At 39.1% G+C, this 17,246-nt stretch overlaps 1 protein-coding gene across 3 annotated transcripts in view; it reads right to left on the reverse strand.

Annotated features, from left to right (window-relative positions):
* Window positions 1-2,266: 2,266 nt before the first annotated feature.
* The window catches only part of Vps13 (vacuolar protein sorting 13C), a 57,083-nt gene continuing 42,103 nt past the window's right edge, over window positions 2,267-17,246 (reverse strand). For all 3 annotated transcript variants that reach the window (XM_034974315.2, XM_069502085.1, XM_034974314.2), the window contains 13 exons: window positions 16,957-17,172; window positions 16,677-16,848; window positions 15,328-15,550; window positions 14,968-15,143; window positions 14,150-14,269; window positions 13,481-13,590; window positions 12,884-13,079; window positions 12,067-12,216; window positions 11,534-11,623; window positions 10,982-11,151; window positions 7,390-7,516; window positions 6,101-6,226; window positions 2,267-5,499 (listed from right to left, as the gene is read on the reverse strand). In XM_034974315.2, the coding sequence (XP_034830206.1) occupies window positions 5,302-5,499; window positions 6,101-6,226; window positions 7,390-7,516; window positions 10,982-11,151; window positions 11,534-11,623; window positions 12,067-12,216; window positions 12,884-13,079; window positions 13,481-13,590; window positions 14,150-14,269; window positions 14,968-15,143; window positions 15,328-15,550; window positions 16,677-16,848; window positions 16,957-17,172 (2,074 nt within the window). In that variant the 3' untranslated portion in view covers window positions 2,267-5,301. The remainder of the gene's footprint in view (window positions 5,500-6,100; window positions 6,227-7,389; window positions 7,517-10,981; window positions 11,152-11,533; window positions 11,624-12,066; window positions 12,217-12,883; window positions 13,080-13,480; window positions 13,591-14,149; window positions 14,270-14,967; window positions 15,144-15,327; window positions 15,551-16,676; window positions 16,849-16,956; window positions 17,173-17,246) is intronic.

Raw genomic sequence — 17,246 nt, forward strand, 5'->3', positions numbered from 1 at the left:
TTTGAAATGGCCTGACCCGGGAAACGAACTCAGGACCTCGTCATCTGTAGTCGAACATGATAACCACTTAGGTACTAAAATATAATTCATGTATAAAATATACGAGTAGGTACCTATGTATGGGAGTTTCTTTATTCGACCATATCTTATAAATACCTACCTGAACAGATTTGGATGAATGGAACGTATCGTTAGAATCCTACTCCAACTTTTTGAAAATTCAATATGGCGGTTGCCATTTTTAAATGCGAATGTTTTCTTACTTTTAAGAAATGCTTTTAAGTTTATTTTTAGCAGATCATTCGTGTTTTTTAATATTTTTTGATTATCTTGTTCAATCTTATCGACCGCCCGACCTCCGCGCCGATTAGGAGGTCCTAACCACTAGGCTATCACAGGCCTAGCTATAAGCTAATACTAATACTTAAATAAATACTAATTTTTTCCCACTTGCTTGGAAATCGCTACTTTACTGAAGAAAGGATTTCGTTATAGAGGACTGTAATTGGATCTTGATTTTTTATTTTTTTACTATAGGTATAATAGGTATATCTTTAGTCCGCGACAGGTTGGCATACATTTTCATTTGAATTAAAACTTTGTTTCTTCAATTAGTTTTTTACTGTTTCCTCGCGAATGGGAGATCATAATTATACAAGTCTGGGCCGAAATAGCAATGAGGTACCAACCTCATTTAGTTTAAAAGGACTCGGCTGGCGCCTCGTCCTTTCAAATTCACTTAAGAAGTCCTCGGCTTCGCCTCGGCCTTCCAATTTTACTCGACCAGTTAATTGCTTTATTTAAGGCCTGGACTGTAATGTACTATTACAAATGCGCTCACGAGGAGAATAAACTGATAAATATAATATTATTTTGTTTAAGTTTACAACTTTATATTAGGTAGGTAGGTGTTAGGCACCTACTTATTAAATTGTAAGTAGGATTCAGTAGGTACAACTCTTTTGATTTAAGTTACTCGAATCAAATGCGATGTTTAATGAGCCACTCTTAAAAATGTCATTAAATTAATCGTACTTAACAGTGACGACGTACCTAAAGCCTCCCTCCAGAATATCCCTTTTATTGTTTGGAAATAAAGTGTTTTACAACTCTTTTTGATTGCAACATGATTGTAACATTGACAGCTTTATAAGAATTTGGTTTATGTCAATGAATCTTTAGCAAAATCGTAGATTAAAGAACTGAACAAAATGGAGAGGTGAAGGGGAAAGGGATTATATTTATTAAGATAGAAGAGAGCCAGAGATGTTGCCAATCGGTCAAAAGTTTCATTTTATCTGCTGCTTAAAAAATTGAGGATGTCGTTTAGCGCCCTCTTTACAATCGGGTGCTTACTTGACGTGCATTAATACTCTCAAGTCTCACCCCATGCATTAATGGACTATTTCATTTTAAAACAAATTACGGTACCTGTCCACTGAATCATCCAACCGCACCGCGCGCCACCGTAAGGAATTTCACCCTCACCATCTGGGTGTCTGGTGCACTTCGACCGTCCGCTGCGCCAGATCCTTCTTTCCACGCACGTGCAAACTGTGGAACCAACTCCCATCGGCGGTGTTCCCACTAGATTATAACATGGGGTTATTCAAGGGGCGGACCAACAAATTCCTAAAAGGCCGGCAACGCATCGGCGGCTCCTCTGGTGCTGCAAATGTTCATGGGCGGCGGTAATCACTTAACATCAGGTGACCCGCCTGCTCGCTTGCTCGCTATATCTATTAAAAAAAAAAAAAAAAATCAATCACATTATAGATGGCGTTTTGATTTCATCAATTCATCTCTCATTAGTGTGATCCACCGACGTATTCGGCACCGATCCGCTTCAGTGTACAGGCCCCCTTAAGAAGATGATCATAATATTACGAGCTAGAAAATATTATACGATTTCGTGACTCTATTAATGCATGGTGTGAGACGTGGCAAACCTGTTCCAAGGAAAAGTAAGGGTGAGGCGGAGATCTACGTTTTCTAGTACTAACCTCTTTAAAGCAGGGGTGTTACGGATATTCGCATCCGCATCTGCAAATGCGTCCAGCATTCATACATTCGTATTAATCCAGACATCCGCATCCGCTTCCACGAATGTCAAAATATTCGCGTCCGCAACAACCCTTCTATAGAGCATAGGTTGTTAGAGTTAAAATGAGAGATTTATATCAGGGCCATAAGTCTGTGTCAAAACGAATTTTAAATTAAATATTAGAAAGTGATTTCTACATCAGGTGTATAAAAACACAGTCTGTTTACTTCAAATTATTTAATATTAATCAAAAAGAGCTATACATAATTAGCTTCTGATAAGACGAAAAATACATTAGAAATAAGTAAAGTGCGAAAAGCAATAATAGATTAAATATAAAATTTTATTTAGTTTTATAAACACCAATGAGCCATACTCAGGTCAATGTCAATATACCGCGTATTTTGTTTGTCGAAACGCTACGTTCCCTCAAGCCCGGTATCAGCCAAAGCAGAGATGGGCGGTGATATGTTTAACAAACCAATCTATCAATAATAATTCGATTAGTCAGCTGAACACATCTTCGCTTCGCAGTGGATACCGGGCCTAAAAGTGACCTGAATACGCCTTTCAATATAGATTATAGGCACATAATATCAAAAATATAGTTTTACAAGGAAGAAATCGCACACCATGCAATTAAAACGTTCTATACAGGCTCAGTTAGCCTCACCATTAAATTGCTTTATAACATCGGATCACTAAACTCTAACGGTATTAGAAATAAACTCACTACTACAAACGCACATAATTACGAGTCAGAGACGAGAGTAAGCACCACTACAGAATGAATTTATTTTTAATACCGTAAAGGTAACACAGTAATAAAATTTGCCAACAACATAACAGATTCTCAGAACTTAAATCACTTTCAGCGTTGATACTCATCAACAAATTTAAACATCTCATATTATTATGTAAAAGATTGAATCTAGGTAACATCCTATATTCGCAATGGTCGTAAGGCACTGATAAGAATGGGTGAAACCTACTAACAGATCAATTATTATTAATTTATCAATGAATACCTAATGAAATTATTCCCGCTGCTTGGATTTGGGTTTTTTAAACATCCTGTGGAAACTCTTTAATTTTCCGGGACAGAAAGTAGCCTATGTATCCATAGTACGGGGGATGCAAGCTATCTCTATATCAAATTTCATAAAAATCGATCAGGCGGATAGGCCGTGAAAGGTAACAAACAGACAAGCAGACACACTTTCGCGTTCATAATATTAGCAATTAATATTATTATGAATGAATAATATTTAACGATAAGAGATTGTATCACTTGATTCGAGTAGTTTTTAATCATTTAATTTAAAATCTATTTTTAATCATGATTACCTATCTGAAATCTTTTGAATATGTACCTACTTAGTTTTTGTCGTGACACATCTCGTTTCGATTAACAATAACCAGGCTGACTTCACTTTGGATGCGTTTTGGTACGAATTTGACTCGTGCGTATACATGCGTGTAGTTCCGACGTCCGAAAACAATCCAAACTTACTAGAATTTTTAAATATACGAATACTTTCTTACGTTGAACATAAAAAATGATTAACTTGAAGATGTAGAAAAATTTATTAACTTGGTTTACGGACGCAAATATTTGTGGGATCAAGTTAATCAAGTTATCACTTCGTATGACCAGTATTCATATTATGTTCACGTAAGATACAAATTTGCGTCCAAAGTGCAGATAACCTTAGAATACTGGTTACCTATTTTATAAACTGCTAGCTGGTGTATTGTATATAACCATTTACACTTAATTACCATTAAATGCGTTATTGTTGGAAACAACTTAACGACAAACATAAGGAAAATTTTATACTATAATAAAAGTTAGTAGTATTCCAGTTTGTGAGGTAATTTGAGTATTAACCCTAATACTTATAAGTCTTCACTAAAAAATTTGAGAGGACTGCGTAAGCAGACAAAAATAACGTAAAAATATGGCCACTTTCCATATCCATTAGCTATAATTATGTCAAATCATTATTATTTAAATATAAATAAGTATTGTATGATATAACGTCATGTATTTGTATTTACTACAGTTATACAATAAAGATTTTGTGAAATAATAACGTTTAGACAACCCGCTCCATACAATGCGGTATATTCAATAAATGATAGCATAAGTAATAAGTATAGATTGTTACGACGTAAGTCCGACTAGGTTCGAACCCGATCAGTAAAATAAAAAGATAGCTCTTGCTGTCTTAGTTAAAATTTAGTTTCTTGCTTTAGTCGAATTTTTTTATTAAACAAAGCAAATTTACGTTTTCTGGATTGCCAGCTTGTAGCGCGCATGCGCTAAGATTAGTAAAATCTCCACAAGCTCTTTTCGCGAGATCCATAGTACACCTCATAAAATCTAAATCATACGAATAAAGTAATATAAAAGAATGCAATACTTTTGCAACAAATTGACCTGTCGCTGATGAAACCTTGATTGCCCCGAGAGCTTTTTATCGCGCGTTAAAGAAAGCATAGCAAATTCAACAATAGGAAAATATGCATCTATTGACACGCCAGCGCTTTTAAAACACGTCACTTTTTAATGGCACCAGTATTGGCTTTTCAACGCTCTGCGGTAAGCATCGAAAATTTTATACAAAGCTTTTAGCTCTCATACTGATAAGGCCTAAATTTTTCAATCAATAATGTAGGTAGGTACTAGATGTGCAGCCCATAGAAAAATTTACCATTTTGAGTTTGTACTTACCTATGATAAACTTTAACAGAGGAATGAATGAAAATTACAAAAAAATACTGGTTTTGCAATTGGAAGTATTTTTTGAAAACATTCCAACCTACAAGTCATAATTAAAATATCGATTATAAAAAAAACTGATTAAGTAGCTAGGTGATTACGGTCCTGATTATAACCTGGATATTTATTTTGTGATGCGGCATGTCATTTTACCGTAATCGTCAACCAAGCTCTATATTTCGACTAGTGGGTTGGAACGTTTTTCAGAAAATACAAGTAATTATGGGTGCCAACAATTTTTTTACGGACAGTTTTTGTCTACCTTATCTAGTACATTATCTACCGAAGTTTGGACGAGTTCTATATCGTAAGGAGGGCAGCTTCGATCGAAAAGTCAGCGAAAGCCTTTCGGATTCAAGTGGTGCATGTTAAGGTGATAGGCGACGGCAAGCAGCGCGGTGCGACAATCGAATATAAGTAGAAAGAACTCCCCCAGCCAGTCGGCCGCGGTCATCCTTTCCACGGGCTCTTGTCAACGTGGGCGCATGAGGCGCCCGCACTGCGCCAGCAGAAAGCGCTTCTGCTGCTCGTCGTATAGGAATATCACCTTGCCGGAGCCCGAGCTGGGGAACATTCCCAGCACCTTCCTCTTGGCGGTCGGGATGTAGACGCCTTTCGCGACCGCCGTCGGCACCTCGGGTATCTCCGACCACAGGTACGTCCACACGATCTATTACATTCGTTTATATAGAGTAGCTGTTAATTTTCATCAGATTTAACATGAAATCGAATATTGGGGTTGAAAAATTCCAAATCATGCTTAATGTATATTTTCTTGAATTCCCGCAATTGCTTTTAATAGTTTTAGTTTAGTTTTATTCAAGAGTAATTTTAATATTGCGACCTTTAAAATAAGAGTATTAACAGCCGCACTCAGAGTCGCTTAATCGTTACTTAAGTTTAGTTAAAACGAGACAGAGCTATATCTCTCACATAAATCTGTCTCATTTTATCGCTAATCGTTACTTAAGATTGACTTAAGTAACGATTAGCGACTCTGAGTGCGGCTGTTACTCTTCTTTCTTCAGGCACCTTCTAGGCAGGCGCATACCACCTTAGGTTACATCATCACCTACTTTGGTGTGATTGCAGTGAAGCGTATCCCTATTTAGTTTAAAAAAAATAGGTTTGAAAGATTTTTTGTGCAAAAACTGTTAAAATATGATTATCATTATTTTGACAAAAAATCAGACAATAAATATTAATAAGTTAGTAATTCAAAAGGCCTTCTTTATTAAAACTAAGAAATGATTGATTCCAATAATTCCTACCTGCCATCCGCCGAAAACATTATTCTTTTCGAGGTAAAGTAGCCTTTTGTTCGTACACATGACTACCTCCTTGCCCGGGATCACCCACACGTGCGCCTCGTACGTATCGGTGCTGACGAATTTACCCTAAACATTAATTAAATACATTAAATTACTGTCAAATTTAAGTACCTTATATGATCCAAAATTACATCAATACTAATATTACAAATGCGAAGGTGAGTTTGTCTATTAACTAGCTTTTCACAGCCCATTCGTTTAACAAATTTTAACGTTTGGTACAGAGATAGCTTGCATCTCGGGAAAGAAGATTTTGGTCTTGGAAAATTAAAGAGTTCTGATGACTTTCCTAGCGCAGTAAGTGAACGCTGTGTTATAAATGGGAGGTGCCGGATTCGATTCCCGGCAGGAGCAAGAGTTTACAATTTCTAATTTGTTTGGTCTGCTGGGAGGCTTCAGGTGTGGCTAGTTACCACCCTACTTGCGAAGTCGTGCCGCCAAGCGATTTAGCGTTCCAAGACAATGCGAATAGAAACCGAAGAGGGGGCATGGGTTTAATGAAACTGGCATAGCCCCTTCCAAGTTAGCCCGCTTCCATCTTAGATTGCACCGTCACTTACCAGCAGGTGAGATCGAAATCAAAGGCTAACTTGTAAGATCTCACGGGATTTTAAAGTTATTAAACATTAAACCTAAAGTTAAGACGAAGTTGTAGTAGTTGACGGTAGTAATGAATCTACCGCTAAAACTTTTCCAGCTCGAACAGCGTCTTAGCCTTCGGGTCAGTGAGAGGTTCAGCACCGCCCTAGTACATATTGCGTTATCTTTTCCAGCGCGAACAGCATTTTGTAGCCTTCGGGTAAGAAAGAGGCGTCAACACCACCCTGGTGCGAAGTGCAACCTTTCCTTTTACAACTCGAACAGCATCTTAATCTTCGGGTCAGTGAGAGGCTTCAGCACCGCCCTGGTACGTATTACCTTACCTATTCCAGCTTGAACAGCATCAGCTTTCGGGTCAGTGAGAGGCGTCAACACGGCCCTGGTGCGTAGTGCCTTTCCTTTTACAACTCAAACAGCATCTTAGCCTTCAGGTCAGTAAGAGGCTTCAGCACCGCCCTGGTACGTATTACCTTACCTATTCCAGCTTGAACAGCATCTTAGCCTTCGGGTCAGTGAGAGGCGTCAACACGGCCCTGGTGCGTAGTGCCTTTCATTTTACAACTCGAACAGCATCTTAGCCTTCAGGTCAGTGAGAGGCTTCAGCACCACCCTGGTACACATTACGTTACCTTTTCCAGCTCGAACAGCATCTTGTAGCCCTCAGCCTGCAGGCGGGAGTACGGTCGCACGCCGGCGTCGGGCGCCAGGTAGCGCGCCGCCCGGCGTTTTGTCACCTCCTCCGACAGGTCCGCCGCCCTAATACATTTACATAACGATAGTGCTTACTTGGTTATATAAAATCTCTAAACTAAATTGACATGTCTAAATGTCAATTTAGTTCTTGTCTCAAAACCCTTTTACTATGTTCCCCGCAGAAAGGATAGACCATTCAATTTATTTCAGAGATCACACACAATAAAATAAGCATGTAATACAAATGGATAAAGCACTGGTTCGTGGTGGCAAAGCAATCGTTGCCGCTTCCGGTTCCAGGACCGAGCTAAGAATTTTGTGGGAACCGCACCGCATTGTAGATCCCAACCCTATAAAAAATATTACATATTACATATTATTTGTGTTAAAATATTAAGAATGTTATGTTTTGTATATATATATAAATAATAATAGATTTTAGAAAAATTGGTTCAGTAGTTTTCTTTTTAAAAATATAAGACTTTCTGATTCATAATGGTGTGGCCCCATTAGCAAACATTCGACAAATCCTCAATTCAACCTCAAGGAGTGACTCGAACCCTCCTCAAAATTGGTATTCTTAGTCTACAACATTTGCCGAATCCTGAATGTGGTGGCTACACTGGCAACTGGGTAGAAGATTTGCCGTTTGCCGAACTTTCGCCAAACTTGTCCAAACTAAAAACGTTCGCACAGTGGGAGTTGGGACCACACCATAACAAATATTTAGTATACATACCTAGAATTGATATAATATATAGATTATTTCTAATACCAGTCAAGCGTGATTAGTATGACAACTACTTAACAATGTGATTTCAAATTAGCACAACTATGTATAAACAACAATATTAATGATTAAAACAATATAAACACTACGTGACTTTTTCTTCGTCAATAATAACACACAGTAAATATCATAATTAACAATTAACATAAAGAAAGTAGGAGGAATAACGATGTATTTAAATATTAAACAAACAACACAAAGGTGGGTAAACGGCACATACCTAACCAGCATATTTTAAATCGGATTTACTAAAAACATGGACCGCCAATTTAAATCTATAATAAAATACGTATTCATTACAGTTTATTTATTACTACGACTACGCGCTGATTTTTCAATCTTCAAATAAACATACTTTAATTGGTGGAAAAATTGACATTTTAACAGACTGTGCCAATAGCTAGGTATAATAACTGGTAAAACGTCAAATTTATTCCTCATGGTAGGGTTTGGTTCTATTTTCTTTTTTTTTAATTTAAAGACTCGCGCTTGGCTGCAACTAGACCTGTTAGGCTAACATGCGCACCACGAGAAAATTTTGTCTACGCATTTACTCGTCTTATTTGTATGAAGAAACACGAGATAATGCGTAGACAAAATTTTCTCGCGGGGCGCATGTTAGGCCCCCTGGTAGCAAGTAATGATGCAGCCTCAGATAGAGCGCCCTCTTCTACTCCTTCCTACGACCACCTCCCACCAACCTAACTAAACAACCTAACAAAACTATGCAAACCGGCAGATTAATATTTTTCCGATAATAGAAACACGTAGGGTACATACACTATTAATATTTGAAGCGCTCGAGTATTTCTTTGTAACTATTTTTTTTACATTTTGGAAACCTGTACCTAAACGCTCTCCCCCACCAGTAAATGAGCATACTTCAAATAACCTTTTCCTTTTTAGCACCTAATCTTCACAATCCAATAGGTCCCCACGACGCTCGAGTAAATCCGTATTTAGCCTCTCCCCTACTATCAGTAAAATATTTTTTGTCGATTGAAAAATCGGCCCTACACTACTTCGTACACAGTACTCGACACTATCCAAACTACTACTTACTCGTTTTACCTACATGTCCTAAAGCTTACTTCTAAAGGTGATTTTCATTGAGAACCTTCGAACAGAGGTGAGAAGGCCGGAGGTAAAGTCGACGAATCCGCCGACCGGTCGCACGACTAGTCCGATGGCGCCGTGGCCCAGGCCGCGCACGAAGCCGCTGGCGCCGCCCTCCTGCGCGCCCGCCAGCGGCCGCGTCACCACGCCGCGCACGCCCTCCACTACGCCCTACCGCACACCAGTGCAGCTACACTCGCACAAGCGAAAATAGCATGCACTGCTTACAACCTAGCTAAGTTAACTTGACACCCGAGCGGAACTAATTACTTAGTTTGCTTTTTACACAACTGCCCAAAAAAAGGAGTTTTTGGAACAGTGTGGAAGAATGTTTTCATGGTTCATGTATGTATGGGGTATCATTTAATTAAAATCCTTACGACACCCTGAGTGACACAGACTATAATTTTAGAATAATTTATTTTTTACTTTATTTGCACCAATATATTAAATATTCACGCACTAGTTCAAAAACACTATTTTTTGAAGTGACTTAACTGCGGCCCCTTACGTTATCCGAGAAAAGTTTCAAGTTAACTTTGGCAGGTTGTACAAGCATCGAAGCATTGCATACCCTTCATATTTACAAAAACAGGCACAAAAACTAAAACCCAAATAATGACGACGAAATCTGACCGTCCCTCTGTGACAGATTTTTTAATGAAGTACCTTTTCTAGATAACTTTTTTCTGCCTAAATATTTTCGGGGCCTAGATACCAAACTCAATACATTTGTCATATCTAGATAATGTATTTTTCTTGGCGTATATTTATCCGTCATAATATCCACCATATTGATTTGGTTGTGTTTAAACTTTAAACATGTCAAATGTTCTAAATTAAAAAGTTATATCTGCGCGATGTGCTTCTGCCAAAACAAAATAATTAAACATTTCGTAATATATACTGAAACTACTGATCATAAAAACTTCAAGACTTATGCCGAATCTGCCTTACCTATCAACATGAAGTCTGTTGACCCGTAAACGGTTTCCAGCTAACTCAAAAAAAATCTGATTAATATGAAAACCATACTGATAAAACATATGATTTATTATTGTAATAATACTTAGAAGCTTTTATTTTCTAGTTAATAAAGCAAGCATAATATAGTAACACCATACCAAATATAAAAAATAAAATGCATTCATCCTTTTAAAGCCCCCATAGTCTATAGAGTATAGAGTATTAGAGCAAAAGTTGAAAAGCCCGCCAAAGCTGAGTATCCTCTGGGTTCGTACACTTGACTTTGCTCCGCATTTTTCTAACTGATCTAATAGAAACAGTGCGCGAGTATCGACCAAGTAGGTAATGCATCGAAAGCAAAAAGTATTTATATATACATTAGTCGAATTGGAACTAAAGTCGAACGACTTCGTCGGAATATTGTATACACGGTCGATTATTATCAGTTGAACGACTAAGTCGTTCTACCCGTGAAAACTCAGCTTAAGGTTAGAACCACCGTTCACCGTTAGAACAGTTGCAGATGTATGGAGCAAAGTTAGTGTGCGATTATAGAGGATACGCAGCTTAACATCCACGCAAACAAGTACAAAAAGTAATTTAGGCCGAAAAGACCAAGGCAACATGCAAAACAGGCATGCACAGTTTGCTATCACCTTTTGACGGCATCGAACGACCCCGAAGCGAAATCAACGACGCCTGCTGTAGGTCGCGCCACGAGGCCTACGGCACCCACGCCCAGCCCCTTAAAGAACCCTTCCACGCCCTGGTCCCGAGCGCCCTCAAACGGCTTTGTGAACACGCCTGTCACTCCGTCCACCACGCCCTGTGTTCGTCAAAGTCAGTTTTATCAGTAGTCAAGGCTTGAAGCTACTGCACAGAAGCATAGTAAAAGTCTAAATTAAAATCCACTCTCAAGAGATTGTAAGGTGAACCTTATTACGCAAACATCAGAAGCAATAGTTTCAATATTTTACACTTATTTTTATGAACTGAATCTTTCGGATAAATACTAGCAGTGTAAACCCCCTTTTTAAACTAACGTGACATGTGCGTTGGTAGAAATCTTTCACAAGTATGGACAGGCAAACAGATTTAACAAATGCAATATCAAGTTTATTAACCTGGAACTTACACTACAGTAAAAGCCCTGATATGTAGTAATTACAATTATAAATAAGCATTGTCAAAATGAAAAAAAAACATACCATTACGAGACCCTTTCCACTTCTGGCGAGACCTTCCTGCAAGTTGGTCGGTGGTTTGTTAATGTTATCTCTTCTACGCCGTTGGTAATCCTGTACAATCGAAATAATTATGTAGGTTCATAAAAAATCATCTTAAATGTAATGTAACTTTCTAAGTAACTTTAGATTTTCATCGCAATAATGACCAGAACAACTTTTTTTGAGAAGTATTAGCGATCACGATAAAAATTTAACTTTTACGCGTTAAATGGCAAAGATAGCAATGAAGCTAAAACGCCGTAAAATAGTCGAAGGGCTAGCGAAGTATGAGAGCGTCGCACGCGGAATTAAATAAGCTGAAAGTTGATAAAAAAGAAGTCGAGCCTAAGCGCCACCCAATTGTCTGTGAGCGTTATACTTGAGTCTTTACTTTTCTAACTTACTTACTAGTCACTGTATTTATGACCTCTTTTTTGTAATGCATAGTAAAAGTGTCCTCAAGTACACGCCCAGCATCAGCCCTTGAATCGCGCCCTACATCACAAAAAGCTCACCTTGTCCAGCGACAGCGCAGCGAGGCCGTGTCCCATGGCGCCGGTGATGCGCGACACCGCGCCCGCCGCGCCGCCCACCGTGTGTCCCACCAGCGAGCGCACGCCCAACATTAAACCTTCCGCGAACTCTCCAGGCCCTTGGATCGCGCCCTACATCACACAACGCACACTTTCGATCAAGTAATCCTGACCACAAAATCTATACTAATATTATAAATGCGATGCTGCTACCTTTTTGCAGCTCATCTATAGAACCAATTTTGAGGGAATATTCTACAAAGATAGTTTGCATCCCGGTGAAGGACCTTTTCTCACAGAACATTAAAGACTTCCCACGGAATTTTAATAATCTAAATATACGTGGATGAAGTCTAGGCATCATCTATTTGGAAGAGATAGCTTGCAACCAGAACACAGGTAAAGGCATTTTTTATCTCGAAAGTTTAAAAATTCCGACTGGATTTTTATAAAACCTAAAGCAACGCGGATGAAGCTGCGATTGTCCGAGTGGTCGATGACGTCAACTGCTTGTAAACTCGTAGTCTCAACAGTAGTCAACAACCAAAGTTTACGAGCAGGTGACGTCACAATGACGTATGAGGCGCCATATCGTCTGGAAAGCGTTTTCGCGAGATATTTAAATAATATTTTTTGTTTTCGTTTTTCTTGTAACGGAACGTAAAATATACATTTTCTATAGAGTCCTTAGACATCAGTGATCAACGTAGAACAGTTTTTAAAAACCTGCCAAATACCATGTTGTTGAGCTTTACCTATCTGGAGTTTACAACATATTTGCAAAAATGCATATACTAACCTGGAATGGCTCATAAAAGAGATCTTCAACGCCCTTCTTCAGTCCAACAACCAGTCCGTAGGGGTTGCCGATCACGTCGAGGCCTAGCACGAGCACGTAAAGCTGTTTCAACGCTTGCCCCGTGTAGTGACTCTGTACTTGAGCGATTAACTCCTTTTGTGACAAGAACTCGTAATTCCTTTCGTAATATGACAGCCTATAGGACAAAAGTAGCATCAGTATTAGAAAAAAATCTACGCCTTAACATTTATAATAGGCGATAGGTCAATATGGCAATCGGGGAGGTAACGCCTCGCCCCGCGCTAACCCGGTGCGTTTATGCGGAGAGTCCCTCCGCCTCATACCCCGATTGCTATCTCAACCTGTCGCGGACATTGCATAGTCAATTTTTAACTGACTTCCAAAAAAGAAGGAGGTTCTCAATTCAGTGCTTTTTTATATTTTTGTAGACAGATAGATTGATTAAATAATTTCGGCCATTAAACAGATCAAAAAGTACTTTCATAGTTTTCCCTCCGGAAACTTATAGCATATTGTTCATTATATTAATTATAGTTATGAGATTGCAAGGAGCCGAATCACAAAACAAATACTCACTTGAATACAACATCGTTCATATCAGTCAACGTGACGCCTATGCTCTGAAGTACAGTGCCAACGAATGTAGGCAGTTGCGTCGCTCCACCCAGTGAAAATGACACGTGAACCTAACAAATAATAACAGCAGAGATAAATATATAGCACACCTGTATAAACAAAGTTAATGCCATTTTAATGGCTACAGTAAAATAAATCTTAAAAGATAACAATTATTTACTTGTTTATGGAACGATTAGATGATGACCGCGACTTCATCCGTGTGGATTTAGGTTTTAAAAAATCCCGTGGGAACTCTTTGATTTTCCGGGATAAAAGTACCCCATGTCACTCTCCAGGACTTAAACTTTACTTATGCAAAAAATCCTGTCGATCCGTTGCTCCGTTGCGACGTGATAGAAGGCCAAACCAACAAACCAATAAACCAACAAACAAACACACTTTCGCATTTATAATATGGGTAGTGATGATAGGTAGTCACTCATAAAATTGCTTTATCATTTTTGACAACCATTGCCAGTAAATCAAAATTGCACTAATGCTCAAACTTTTATAAATATGTATGTAGGTCTTGGTAAGCGAAAATATAGCTTGTAGTTTTATCATAAGCAAACGCTATTCAACCTAAGGGTGGTAAAGCAATGTAAAGGTCGGTGCGATGATACATACCTTCAGTGGGGACAAATGTAAATTGTCATAGAAGTTTTTCATGTCCGAAGCAGCGCCCATTGCCGCTAGCGCTTCTAATGGTTGTCTTGCTTTTTCTATATCGAGTCGGAAGGCATCCAACTGCAAAGAAGCAAAATAAAATAAAATCTATACTAATCTTATTAAGAGGTAAAAGTTAGTAAATTTGTTTGTAGACGGTAATCTCTGAAACTATTGAACCGATTTTGAAAATTCTTTCACCAGTAGAAAGCTACTATTACGGGTCGGTAGTCATATATAAAAAGGAAAACCTAACTGTCTGACTGATCTATCAACGCACAGCTCAAACTACTGGACGGATCGGGTTTTGGCATGCAAATAGGTATTATGACGTAGACATCCGCTAAGAAATGATTATTGAAAATCCTAAGGGGGAAAAATAGGGGTTTGAAACTTATGTAGTACACGCGGACGAAGTCGCGGGCGTAAGCTAGTATATAATAATTAGAACCGCTAGGATATGGAACGCCCTTCCAGCATCAGCTGTTTTCCTCTTTAATTTTGGTACTTTAAAGTCAAGAGTGAATAAGCATCTTCTAGGCAAGCACGCTTCATCTTAGGCTGCATCATCACTTGCCAGCAGATCTGATTGCAGCCAAACGCTAAGCTGTAAATAAAAAAAAGTCGCTTGCTTTTCCTGTATGTTTAGTAGTGGGAGGACCTGCAGTATTGATTGCATGCTACACATTGTACAATACAGATGTGTCTGTTTTGGGGACGATAGCGAATTAAGCTTGCTGTTCGTTGTGTTCGTAAATAATGATCGTGTGTGGTCTTACAGCCTCCTGCTCGGTGGGCACGCGCTGCGGGAACATGCCCATGAGCGCGTTGACGAGCCCCATGTCCAGCTTCACGTGGAACTCCTGCACCAGCAGCTTGTAGTACTTGTACTGCCGCACCGCGCTGTGCTCCATCATGCGCTCCACGATCGACACCTCGATGAACGGCTTCGTACCTGTTCACACAGAACTACCATTACTACCAATTTATTAAGTACCTAAGTAAATTATAAAACAACAAAATACTTGAATTCGCTACAAAATACTAAACTATTGTATGGAATAAGAGTAAACAGCTGTTGCCAGTTGAGAAGTTCCGTCGCTCATCTCAAAAGATCTTCATCAGATAATTAAACGTACCGGCGGGGTCGTCGTTGGCGACGGACTTGGGCGGCGGCACGGGCGCCAGCATGACGGGGAAGGTGGGCAGCGGCAGTTGCTGGTCCACCTGCAGGCGGTACAGGCGCGCGTGCAGGCGTCGCGAGTGCGCAGTGAGGCCTAGCACCGCCCACAAGCCCGGCGAGTGCGTGCGTCGAATCATCCGCTCGTGCGGACGGATTATACTCATTATATCGAAATCCACCTGAATATTGACAAATCATATACATTAAGGCGATATGGGATTGAAGTTGTACACGGGTGCTCTTTAAGATGAGTTGCGGGTGACGGAAGCGGTAGTCTGGGCTGCCCGAGCGCAAATCTGTTGCACGCTTTTTATAAATATTTATATTTACAATTCTATGTGCTCTGTTGCCATAAAATTAATACCGTAATCCCTTGTTAGTGTATTAAACGTTGAACGAAAATACGAAATTTTATTGAAGTGTGTTTTATATCAATCGAATAAATCTGGTTTTTCTCCTAATGGTCGTGTAAAAAATGCGTAACTTCGCGATTTTTTGTATTTAGCCAAATTGTGCCAATCGTGTTTTGGCTCTCGTAATTTACTAAACAATACCTTTAATTTTTATAATATTAAAAAAAAATTGTAGTTTTTGAGGCCAAAACTTGATTGTTTGAACATCCGAAATGTGTCTCAACACCGCTTTTGGGACGCATAAAGCTGTGATAGCCTAGTGGTTAGGACGTCCACCTTCTAATCGAAGGTTGGAGGTTCGATCCCGGGCACGCGCATCAATTTTTTCGGAGTTAAGTGCGTTTTAAGTAATTAAATAATAAATATCACTTGCTTTAACAGTGAAAGAAAACATCGTGAGGACTCCATGTTCTCAAAGGTGTGTGAAGCCTACCAATCCGCACATGGCCAGCTTGGTAGACTTGATTGGTAGATTTGGTAGCCAAAACCCTTTTCTCTGAGAGGACACCCGTGCTCTGTAGTGAGCCGGCGATGGGTTGATCATGATAATGAAGGACGCATATGGGCCTAACCTGCCGTTTTTTTAAATCCTCCATCGCATACTATTCAACATGCATTCTGACAGAAAAAAAAAATTGGCGCATTTTCTGTTACGACACAAAACAGCAAACCACACATGACACACACATCCGGTAAGGGCGTGCATCGGAATAGACGCTCATGCGGAAATCCATCTTAATATTTTTAAAAACCTTTAGGGAGCCTATGACCTACTACTAATTGTTCTGAATTATGATATAACCCCATTTTCGAACCACAAAATTGCTATATATTAATATCGGCAAAACATACGTACATACATCTCTCTATATTATTCGAGTACATGACATACCTCGGTCTTGTCATCAATTTTCACGCGTGGTGACACTTCATTACCGCTATCGGAAACCATTTTCTCAGCTTGGTATTTCTGATACGCTTCCTCGATCTGCATTGCTTTTAGTCCTTCGATTTTTTTGTACCGTCGGGAACCTAGTTTGCACTGTTCCCATATAATACCAGAACTGTAATGTGTTAATAAAAAGTTGTAGAAAATGAAAATTAACTAAGCAACAATTTGACAAAGCGTTTGTTTGGTTGATAAGGTTTTACAGTGCAGAATGAATACATACTTAGATATGCTGACATATAGAATCTCTGTGAGTTCGGGATCGTTAACGAGCGAAAGTCCAAGCCCGTGCATGGCGAGGACAAACTCAGTATTTATGGGTTCCGCCTCGCCAAAAGTATGCGCTCCACTCGCTAGAATTGGATCATCCGTGAAAAGAATCACTCGTTGAAGTCCGTCCAGGAAGGACACCCACCATAAACGTTTAGTTTCGTTAATCCTACAAGATAAAGTATATATACATCAAAAGACAATTCGTTTTTTTTCATAGGTATTTTTCTATTAACAACACTT

Source organism: Maniola hyperantus, chromosome 12 (genome assembly GCF_902806685.2).
Source record: "Maniola hyperantus chromosome 12, iAphHyp1.2, whole genome shotgun sequence".
NCBI classification, from domain to species: domain Eukaryota; kingdom Metazoa; phylum Arthropoda; class Insecta; order Lepidoptera; family Nymphalidae; genus Maniola; species Maniola hyperantus.